Source organism: Dendrobium catenatum, unplaced genomic scaffold (genome assembly GCF_001605985.2).
Source record: "Dendrobium catenatum unplaced genomic scaffold, ASM160598v2 fragScaff_scaffold_1639, whole genome shotgun sequence".
In the NCBI taxonomy this organism is placed as follows: domain Eukaryota; kingdom Viridiplantae; phylum Streptophyta; class Magnoliopsida; order Asparagales; family Orchidaceae; genus Dendrobium; species Dendrobium catenatum.
The window spans coordinates 72505-84805 of NW_021320101.1; the positions used below are offsets into that span (position 1 = coordinate 72505).

General features: G+C 33.6%; 1 protein-coding gene across 5 annotated transcripts; it reads left to right on the forward strand.

Annotated features, from left to right (window-relative positions):
• The first annotated feature begins 5615 nt into the window (after positions 1-5615).
• LOC110116082 (protein NUCLEAR FUSION DEFECTIVE 6, chloroplastic/mitochondrial) lies at positions 5616-12170 on the forward strand. Of its 5 annotated transcripts, none has more exons than XR_002305415.2 (4): positions 5616-5958; positions 6047-6168; positions 8626-8699; positions 11882-12170. XR_002305415.2 is itself a non-coding variant. In XM_020849540.2 (4 exons), the coding sequence occupies exons 1-3, from the start codon at positions 5762-5764 to the stop codon at positions 11176-11178; spliced, it is 339 nt and encodes a 112-aa protein (XP_020705199.1). In that variant the 5' UTR covers positions 5616-5761; the 3' UTR covers positions 11179-11212; positions 11882-12170. The 5 variants fall into 5 exon arrangements, 4 of the variants coding, with proteins under 4 accessions (XP_020705199.1, XP_020705194.1, XP_020705197.1 ...); XM_020849540.2 differs by lacking the exon at positions 8626-8699 and adding an exon at positions 11159-11212; XM_020849535.2 differs by lacking the exon at positions 8626-8699 and having other exon boundaries at positions 6047-6216.
• Positions 12171-12301: the final 131 nt, after the last annotated feature.

Genomic DNA, 12301 nt, shown 5'->3' on the forward strand with positions numbered 1-12301 from the left:
TTATTTTTAAAAATAAAAAAATAAATTATATATATAATTTATTCGAATAAGTTTTAATTTGTTCTCCGCCAACATTGAATTTTTTTTTAATAATTTGAGGCCTCTTTTGTATTTCAGCTAAAGTACGAGCTTGACAACCCTTCTTGAATTTTCCAAAATGCAAGTACGTCTCATCTTCTATCTGATGTTCTACCTAATGCACCTATGCTAGATATTTATAAATATTATTTCGATATATTTTTAGTGTATTAAAAAATTTATATTTCATTTCGTGTATAAGAGATATTAAACAACAAACAACTTTATTCTAGTGATTATACAAACTCAAAATATCATAAATTTATAATAAAAATTATCATTCATTCATCCAAAATAAAAGCCAAATGAGCATAAGTATGGGCTGGGTTCAACCCTTTTCTCTCTTTTGTAGGATAGCTCCTTTCAGTGGAATAGAGATGACTGCTTGGGTAAACCCCCTAAAAGGTTCTTCTCGTGAGCATTGAGATGAGATATCTGCAGACCTTTAATTATGGTTGAATGATACATTCCCAATCCCATTAGGTGTTATGTGTTAATATAAACCCTTATCATTCAAGAACACAAGTCACCTACATCACTACTATAAAGTTGCATCTTTCATTATCATAAAATTGTATCCTTCGCTAAAATAAAGTTACATCCCTCATTAATATTAAGAGCGCACACTCATTAGGCATGGATCATAACATTGCTTGCACCTGAGTTATCGCCTCTAAACTTGCGCACATAATCTTTCTTGCTTTATTAACGTTGACTCTAGACTTGTATTACAATTTTGCTTATGCTACAGACCTACTTGTATTACATTCATCGCCTCCAAATCCATTTCATAACCTTGTGTCATGAACATCACCTAGAAACTTGTGTTACAACCTCAATTACATTTCAAGCATCATCCACATGTCTGTGGTGCAATCTTGCTTTTCTTATGATTGCTCCTTCAAGGCTTATATCATAGTCTCTTTCTTCATTCTATAACTGATCATAACGGTCGTCCTATTTTTTGTAGTATCATTTCTTAAACCAACATTTCACCTAAAATCTTACCAATAATGCATATGATCGCTCATTAACCGAATACACATTCACATCACTTCATTAGTATATGTCACCAATAGCTAATAAAAATATGAAGTAATTAAGTTAACTCTTCTTAGAATTAAGCAATGTCAAAAACACCTAATTGGAGGCTCTCAAATTCAATTTGGAAACTTTGTTGCAATGAACCAACATATATTATATGAGTTATTATTTTTTTCACACAAGATTGAACCTCGTTATTTTTCCTTCTTAGAGATCATACATCCTAGAAATGCTATGTTACGAGCAAGCTTAACTAGAGAGTTCTCATTAAAACTTCACTCACTACACCAAAAGATGTCTTGGAATAGTTGTTTTATTCTCTTACTTATATTGTCAAATAATGTTTTAATCAATGTGTCATATGTCCACCAGTTCATGCTTGATTTTCCCTTAAATCATATACATAACATAGGAGGTATTGCCACTACAGGAAAACCCGTTAATACCGGCGGACAACATCCGTCGGTAAACATAAATAATCCGACGGAATAATGAGTTTCCGTCGGACTTTTCGGCGGAATTTCATACGCCGGTTTCGGCCGCGTCGATAAATTATTTCCGACGTATACTCCGCCGTTTTTGTTTCGTTGAGTTTAAATAAGGCGGCGTACTATCCGCCGGAACCATAAGCCGGAATAGTTCCGCCGTAACATGCGACGGAAATGGTTCAGGCATCCCTATACCGTCGGGTTTTCCGGCGGACACGGCGTCGGTGAATTGCCGACGTATGTTCCGCCGGTAATGTTAACGCAAGCCTTACGTCGAACAAATCCGTCGGTGAGTACGCCGTTTATTACCGTCTAAAAAAATTCGCCGGTATTCACGTGTTTTCCCGTAGTGTGCTATGATAGTAATTATAATGACTTGACCCATACATGTAGGTAATATAAACTTTGGCCCAACTCGTCCTATAGTAGACTAAGCCTCACAATTTTATTGGACAACTTAACTTCTTAACAAATGCTTATATCATCAATTAAGCATTAAAATAACAATACTATGATATTTTTAAAAATGTGTAATATTCATCCTTCTGGGCTTGTATAAATTAGAGAGCCTCGGTAGAAGTTAATTACAAGCATATGCTCTTAGCCCAAATATTATCAAGACTATTTTCTAAATATTCTTCAATGAAATCTATTATTTCATAATATTCTTCTAATGTAACATTATGTAATATTTAAGATCCTTTGCAATGCTCAATGAAACTTACTACATATATGATGTAAGTAACTATAGAGTTATTAAAAATATTAAATTCTATGCAAAATTATTAGAGATCCCTTTTTAGGCTTCATCCATAAACCCTGAACTATGCACTAAAGGCTTAAGATGATTTCCTAGCTCCTCTTTTTAGGCTTCACTTTAGTCGTAATGTTATCACTTACACTCACAACTAAAACAAATAAATAACAACCTCTTACACCAACATATCTACTTCCTTTAATGCTGGCATGATAAATCATCTAATGATTATGGGGTAAAAATGAATAACTATCAACTTCAAATTTATTTGACATATGAAGCATTCTTAATGTTTATCTTTATACAAATATCAATTAATGCATTAATGAAGATATAACCCTAGGAGAAAAAATTTGTCAATTCCACTAGAAAATCTAAGTGCCCATAACATAGACAATAATTTACATTTGATGTAATCTACCCTTCTTTTAGGAGATACACTATATTACCTCATCACTATCAAATTTAGGCCATTTAGTTTTTTTCTTTTTCTTTAGAAGATAGATAGTCTCTATCACACACAATTATTTGATAAATTTGGGTGATACAAGTCTTACTTCTTTTATGAGGGATTTTGTCGATCATCCTCAATCGTATGCCAAATTTGGGTTGTTTAGCTCTCTAATTTTAAGCGAGGGAAAGCCTTAATCATCCTTCATTGAAATCTACCACTACATTTTGAAACCTTATTAACCTTCAAAGAAGAACTAATCATACCATCTTTAATATAATCTTCATGGATTATGATTGAGCACAATGAAGAGAAATACAGATTAAGTTCAGAGATTTAGTATAATTTATTTGGAATCATAGAGGACTCAAATGATATCTTAGTTTTCTTTGTTGTGCACTATTGTAGATATTCCTCATATTATATTTGTATTTTGTATGACATACAACAAAATTATTTATAGTGCATTTGTGTAGTATATGATCATTTGGATGTTTCAGTCTCGCAATATTTTTGCAACTAGATCTAGGGGTCAGTCTCTGCTTCTTGCCACGATCTGCTATGGTATGACCTGTATGGTTTGGTCAATCATGTCAGGCCGGGTTGTGACACCAATGTCATTATCATGGGATATGTTACATAAAATAACAAGCAAAATTACATAAATTGTCTTAATTTAGACATTCTTATAGTGATTAAGCTAAATTGCCAGCAATCTTCCAGGCAAAAGCACGAGTACCATGTGAGGGTTCTCCTTGTAAAAATCTTAGGGGGAGTTCTATTAACAACCCTTAATAGGTGGCAATCATTTTGAACGAGTAACTAAGATCTTTTGAAAGAGTGACTTGGGCAGTAAACGTATTTGATAACAAGTTCAATAATTGGGTACTGAGAGCTAAGTAAAACTAACGCATGAGTGAGCTATACAAACCATATCTAAAGTGACATTGATAGGCCAAGTTGATGCAATGGTGAGGATACGATCAATTTGTACAACACAAATACATATATATAAAGGCAACTTAAAAAATAGATAATCATGAGTTAGCACTATTCAATTCATGCCCAAGTCAAAATTTACTTGAGTCATAAATATAAGAAATTTGCCTCATGATAATTTCAGACTTATTTTGAGCCCTATCTAATCAAAATAGTCAATTCAAACCCTATCGACTAAGAAATTTGGCTCATGATAATTTCAATGCACTGGCGGAACTATATTGTACTCAGGGGGGGCAATTGCCCCCTCTCAAAAATAAAATTTTAATTAAAGCTTAGGGCATTTAAGTAATTTGCCCCCCCTAAATTTTTACTTTTGCCCCTTTTTGCCCTAATAAGCCGCTCAGTCGCTCACCCTTCTTGTTCGCGCGGCAGCCGGCACAGGAATCACATGACTCGCAGTCACCGACTCGAGGTTTCTTCTCCGCACGACGATCATCCACGAGCCAGCCATTCGACAGTTCGGCTCCACTTCGTTGCCAAGTTCTTTTTTCTCTTTTGCGATTTTGCTTCAGATATTTGACTGATTCGTTTCCAAATGATTTGATTTTTGCCTTACGGTTCTCTAGCCACACAACAATGTTTGCACGGTGGCAACTGCTTATTCAATTTTTCTTCAGTTATTTATAACATTTAAATCGCCCAATAAATAAATGATCAAATAATAAAAAAAGTTTTAGGTCAGAGATTGATTTATTTGCTTCTCAGGAATCATTTAATATAAAGGATATATGTTCATTTCAATATGTCGAACAATGCCAGATTAAGTTAATCTTGAGTTTTAAGATGAATGACAAATTTCCATCAATTTTATTTCAGTTTAGGCCTTTCTTGTTATCGCCTTCGACCATTCTGGCTATTGTCTTCAATTTGTTACTATGCAGTTTTAGTTGGGGCTTGAAAATGGATGTTTTTAAGCATGGATGACAAATATTTTGCTTCAAAATATTCTTTGAATATTGTATCAAAGATACTGGTTGAAAAAATTAAGATCTGAAACTCTAGTGCCTCCACCATAAATTTTGATGGTATAGAGTTTTTTTTTGTAAGTTGAGTTCTTTTCAAGAAATGCTCCCAATTTATTATTTCTGAATAGGCACAATAGATTTCATTGGTCATTTAAAAAAAAAACAATTTTTACACAGAGTGGGGTAGGGGGCGCAATTGCTCCCCCTAAAAAAAATTATTTTTAGGTAATTTATCCATCCAGCTTCATTCAATTTTTAGCCTTTATTACAAGAGTTTTTTAAGGCAATTGCCCCCCCTAAAAACAGTGGTCGAACCCGTCAGGGAGTGCTGCCCCCTTGGACCCTCAACCTATATGCATTATAAGTTTGCCCCCCCTAAAAATTAGGGCTGGTTCCGCCCCTGTTCATATGCAATAAATACCTAGCTCATACACATTTATCACACAATTCAGATGAAATTTATATGCATTTTTGAAAATGACGGTCACATTTGTTTTGACATCTCATGACTACCTTATAAAACAGCAAACAAATAACAGACTAACATTTTTATAAGATGAAGTCATTAGCGTAGGTGAAAAGTGATCAAATGATGGAGATGCAAAAGAATAATGAATGCCGAAGAAAAAAAAAGAGTGCTATTGTGAAAATTGAAATGTCTCCGCAATTCAAACTTTTATGAGGAATGGGTTGGTCGGTCGGGCTGATAAGATAAAAAGAAAAAAAAGAAAAACAAAAAAATACAAATAAATATTCAAGTGCACAATCAACCTATCACACAATTTTATTGGATATATGTAGGCAGAGCTAAGTAGGACTCCCCAGTCCCCACACCATAATTCTTCCCCAAACGAAGCATAAAACCCTTGCAAAAACCAGTGCATCCACGATAGGATTTTTCTCTCTAAACTGCAAGACCCCTTTCGGAAACCCTAAACTCTCAACTCTCTACTTTTCCTCGATCCAAGTTATCTCAATGGCTTCCACATGCCTCAGATCTCTGAATCGCAGCTCCCTGTCTTCTCTACGATCACACGTCTCCAAAGCAAACATCGCCGGTCGGCGTCCGCCACCAACAAACTCCTCCACCGCTGGATACGCCCGGACCGCTACTGGGGCAGACGCCGGAACCGCCTTCCATTCACCCATTCACCGATTCCGTGCTCTCTCGCGGTGGTTTATTCAGATACTAAGTTTTAGGTCATTTCATTCACATTATTTTTACAAGAAGTTTATAACGGTTATGAATTCATTTTCGTAGACCTCCAGTGGAATTGGGGTCCTGTGCTGGATCCATGTATCCGCTGCACAGCGCAGTTGCAGCGGCGAGGCTGACGTCGAGGCTGAGCTTTACTTCTCGGAGCTGTCGAGATATCTCACAGGGTACCCTCTGCCGCACCTCTCCCGGCCTCTAATATTGTTGGTTTTTCAGTGAGTCTTTCAACTGCTCCGTAACTAGTTATACCTTGACATCGATGTTGCCTACTTGCCGCCTGCTTCTCCATTAAAAAATGCCTAGCTCTTTTGTTTGTTTGATCTTATTGGCATTAAAAGTGATCAATTAGATTTGATTGCGGGGTTAGTACAACTACGTTGACCTGGGGACCTGGGGGGCGGGGTTGTGTGGGTGGATTGATTATAGAACTAGGCCGAGGTTGTTGATTGCAAAATTGTTAGTTGCTTTGTTTCTCATTTGCAAAGACATTATTAAAAACACAAAAGCAAGCACTTTAAGTGTTGTGCAACGCTCCTCAAATTACCGTGCTTACCATAAACTGTAGTAGAAGCAGCAAATTGCAATCTTTATCATTTCTTTGTAGAGCATGCAATGCTCTATTGACTCCTCCTTGGTTGAAGATGAACGGTTCAATGTTGGGTTAATATACTACGTGTCTAAGTTGTTTGCCACTCAGACCCATTCGTTAGCTATTTCTTACTAGTTAGTGATATTTTTCTTTGTTAATATTTGACTTAAAATTCCATAGCTCACTTCAAAATTTTGATTTGTATACGCTTTTTAAATAGTTTAATATTTGTAACGTTCTTGCATATGTGCTCTTCAATTAACCTAAGGGGACATTTTGTTTGAGCTTTACGCTTCAATGCAAAATTCTTTTTTGCTTGACACCTTGATTTTAGCCTTGCTAAGTCAATCTGAATGCTCTAATGCACTGAATAATCATTGCTTGCCAATCATTTGTTGTGATTTAACTAGTATATAAAAAAGGTGTATACTTAGTTATCACATCAAGTTACATGCTTCTATAGTGAGTGTAACTGGTTTTGAACTTATTTTATTTGAACTAGGCTTGCTCTTATTTGAGCACTGGCAACATTGCTACTTATTATTTTTCAAATACCCAAATCAAATAGTATGATAATTGCAACATCATTCACATTATTTTTCAAATATCCAAACCTTTTCCTCGTTTGAATTGCTTTTTATGTTCAAGGTGGGATCTCAAGGTATGTGTGTGAAACCTTTGTCTCGTGATACTGGTCCTCCTTATCCTTGTTTGTCTATTTTATATAGTTTTGTTCTGTTTTTTGTAGGTATATGGGTAGCATCTGTTTTTTGCGGTAGTGTGCTTCTATGTTGATAATTGATCTTGTATGTAGTTGTTTCCAGTGAGTTAGTGAGCTTCTAATTTGATTTAATCCATTTATCTTGCCTTGTTGCAACTTAGATTTAGCTTTATCTTAGATAAGCAGTTTGTACAACAATCCTGTTGAAGTTATGGTTTTCTACCTTGCTACTGTTCCTTCATTTTTCAATTGATAGGATTGTCTTGTTTTTTTTTTTTTTTTGGCATTGAGTTTAAGCCAACTTCTTCATTTTGTAGTGCATTTTTTTGTCTACCCTCTTTCATCGTTTCTTTCTGAGAATTGAAACTTTCAGCAATTAGGAAGGCGGTGTGATTAGGGAGGTTTTGTGATCCCAAAGCAGTCTATTAATGAAGATTATAATATCACCTGACTTGTCTTGGAGTGAGAATATTTGAATGGTTAGTTCATAGTATTATTAACTTTATTAAGTTTGGTTTGATGATTGATATAAAAAGTTGAGCAAGGCAATATATGAGGGGATTAGGTTCTCGACCAAGCGTAGGAGAATATTAGGATGGCAAACTTGAATCATGGAGAGGCCATGTAGAGAGCGATTGGCTACATAAAAATGGTGCCCTTATACTTGGTAGTCAAGGAACCACAGGTTGCTCCATTTAGTGCAAGAAAGTTTGAGGGTTGAGATTTTAATAACTTATTGTTAATGAATTGACTAGAAGAATCACTACCTTTTTACACTTTTGAGAGAGCTATATTAAGTACTATGTTAGAGTAATAAGGCATAAATAATCGTGATTTTTTTCCCAATATTGTATTCATAGCCTGTATGTGTATGAAACTCAATAGTAATTACTATCAACATTTTTTTAGCTTTAAGTTAATCTTATTTACGTGGAACATTTGATTTTGTTTCTTTATTCGTGCGGTGAACAAGTTATTGTAGTAATTATGAAAACAATGGAAAAATATTGTTTAGTGGCTTCTAAAAAGCGAAGTTTTCCATTCATTTGCGACGCTATTTTCTCTTGGATGGATCCAGAAATTGTTTTTTCTTTATTCTATCATGTCTTATTTTATCTAGATTCATAGGATCTGTCTGGGTCAGCATATCAGTAGTTATTTGTGACGATGAAAATGCTATTTTATCAAATTTGGAGGAATTTTATTTATTATTTTTTAAAATTTAAAATTTTCTTTCATGCTTATATGGGGAAAAAGTGGCTTAAATCTGCTTTCTGATCTGAAACAACCAACAAAGGTATTTGGTTCCTGCAGGCACATGAATTATCGAGTGCTTGAAATGATAAATTTGCCCTCAAGTTCCTGCCTTTTGCTCTCCAAATTACCAAGTATGATTGTAAGAAACATTTTTGTTCATGTAATAATGACTAATCATTCATAGGTATAGTGAAAACTGTGCATATAACTTCATGGTTTGCAAATATTTTTGCCACAGAGAAATGTGTATTGATTAGGTGGAAAGCCTGGCGTGTGTATTTTAATTTATTAAGGATAGCTTTTTCACTGTTGAGGGCATGTTATCAAACCAAGGCATCATTCTATTTATGTTATCTCATTCTTTTGTCACATTTTCTTCTTTGATTCAAGTATATATCCATAGCAGTACGTGATCCTATAGTCTTTTGATAATGCATATGCTCCCTCTTTATATTAATTATCAACTAGCTTCATTTAAGCATACTCAGGCACTCAACAATTTCAGATGCTCTAGGCTAGGGTTTGATGCACAACTATCATGCGGCATATATTTGGTTGTGATCTATCAAAATAGCAAGCTTGCAAATTTCGTGTTAAAATGAACTATTAATCTCAAAACAATGATTTACCAAATTCATTGAAAATCAAAACTGCTCATAATTCCAATCAAGTTAAAATATTTAGATTCTCATAGAAATAAAGAAAAAATAAAGATCATGAAGGCCACACAAGGAAAAAAAATTCATGCAGGAAAAAGAAATTAGATTGTAGCTTATCTAACTTTCAAATTTCAATTAATTATGATAAAGGAAAAGGAGATGAAGAAAGTAATGGAAGAAAGGGATAAAAGTGAAAGAAAAGTCTGGCAGATTGCTTTATGCTTTAACAATCTAAGAGACTCATCATTCTTGCAGTTGTTTAAGAATTAGACTCTAGAATGAAGAATAATGAATTGCAAGTACGTATAAACATGTAAAAGGCCAATTTAATGTCTTTAACATGTGTTCGCAAACTTTTGCATATACCTCATAAAGCAAAGGGGTTGTTTGGTTGAAATTATGATTTAGTAATTTTGGATTTGATAAATTCTATTCAAGTAGGATTTAATAGAGTTAAATAAATATTGATGGTAGTGCTGTTCGGTTTCCCAATTTCGTAATCCGACATAATCACTAAACTCTTTAGTTCTTGATCGAAATATTTGAGGGATTTGAAGATATTTAGTAAATATAGTTTCATTAAATCCCTTAAATCTTAAATGGCACGTCACAACATAAAGTTTTTCGTGGAGCCATGGCACAACACGCGGCATAGTGCACGTCATTTTAAATATGACACAAAATATAAAATAATTTAAAAATATAAATTAGTACAAAATACCATTAAATAACAAACAATATGTTGATTAAGCAAAATTTAAGCATAAATATCTTGTCAAACAGTAAAAATAACAACTCTAAATCCTACATAACCTTATATTGATATATTTGAGCAAGATTTAAACATGTTTTATCCTAAATCCTACCAAATAATAAAAATAAAAGCTTTAATTCCTAAAAAAGCTTAAAGATAAAATATTATTTTTATTTATTAATTTGATATTTAATTTAAAAAATTTAATATTAATATATAAACTTTATAAATTATAATTTTAATTTATAATTTGAAATTTATAACATATCAATAAAATGGCGCGCATTATTTGCGCCACACACCATTGCCCATGCATCTGGCAAATAGCGCACACCATTTTGATGCGCCGCACCATGTGCCAAGGTACGGACCATTTTGCATCATTGACATATATGTCTTTTGGCATCACATAAGTGAACACGATGTCATTTTCATTGACAACTTATGAAACTTGATCAATACTAATATCTAAATAATTCGTGAAAATGGTGTACTGAATGTAAACCAAAAGCAGGTGAAAATAGAAGAATCGAAGACATTGATTAATATTTATTGTTATAAAGTCACATCATGATTCAAACTCAAATTTAGATTCAATTTATATATGAGATTTGGCATTATTTTCCATTTTATTATCATTTTCTTAATCTGCATTCCCATTGAAGGGTGCTTTATAGGATTGACTTTTGGACTTATGGGATATTCTGCCTGTTTGATAAGTCTATGAATTGTAGACAATTTTTAGTTGGATATACAAGTAGGGGTATGGTAGTACACCATAAAAGAATAATTGAAATACTTTTAAAACTCTTCAAATGCATTTGATGAATGATTTTGTAATACTTGCTTGCTTTATTACTTAAAAGTATTTATTGAAGCACATATTGATGAGACATAATCTCTATGCTAAGAACATTTAGAATCCAATGTAGGTTTAGATGGTTCAACCTATGCAACAAACACTACAACTTTTACTTGAGCCTGCTTGTTTATATGAAAACCATATGATTTTGTGCTGCATTTTGCTTGAGTACATTACTACATTTACATAATTTGGTAATGACTGCGTCGGGTAGATATGAAAATTTCCATCCTCTGCGCATATTCTATTACGGAAGCATGACTTTTTTAAACCCTTGTAAGAGTTTGAAGGGTAACACTGTCGACCTTTCTCCAGATGGAAATGAGGGCACGTGATACATTTTGCTTCAACTCCTTTCTTTTTCTGAAGGTGGGCTCTTACTTCTATTTGCACTTGTTTTTCATCAGCCAAATCTACTATATCATCCATTACCCTGTTTAGTTTAATAATATTAATCTATGGATAAGCATGTTTTCGATAGGAAATACTTATAGATCTCAAGTTTTTCTATCAATGGAGATAAATTGAGCGAACAAACTCATAAAATCTGAGGGAAAATAACACCAAATAGTAGTTTTATTGCTGAACCCTAAATTAATGGAAAGAAGAATCAAAGCAAGATACAATTGATCCTCAATTCGAGAGGAGGATTGATCTTTCCTAATCTCTAGACGATGAATCTAGAGTCCAAGACTCCAAGAAGAAAAACCTAAGAGAATTCAATAATTAAAATATAACGCTAACCCTAATTCTGTCATACAATTAATTAATCAAGTCAAATGACTAAGGAGTCCTTGCCCGCCCCCTCCTTTCCCTTCAAAGAGTTTGAATTTAAAATTTTAGTGGACACCACTCCTCTCCCTCTCTCTTTGCCGCCGCCCCTTCTAGAGTAAACAAGTTTTACTCAAAATTTTAAAGCTGAAATCGCATATTGTTCTCTTTATGTTTCAGTCTGTTTATATAATATTTCTCAAAATTCTGAGATTATAAATATATTTTTTTTTCAATGTAGCTTACAATTTTGTACATTTCTTGTAGAGGTTGGTTTATCGGTGCCAAGGTGACAGTTGCAGCTGAAGCATTGGTTACATGCTTTTGTTTTTTGGGTTTTTTAGTCAAGAGGAGCATTTTGTACTGCTTTAGAAGCACAACTGCTCATATCTGCGGAGTAAATTATTTTCTCTTTGATTTTTTTTTGGATAAAGAACTGATTCATTCAGTGTTGCTTTATCGTTAATTCAACTTTGCTTAACTGCTGTAATAAGATTATGAAGTTCTTCAGGCATCCAATATAAATTTTGCGATCCATCACATATATTTTTTTTAAGTATTACTGTATGATAATCAATGATTGTAAATTTTCCCCCTTTGATAAACGTATTACAAAATATTTGTATTTATAGTATTTCTTAAATTTCATTGATTGAAATTATATTATCTCTTGGTGATTACAAGGAT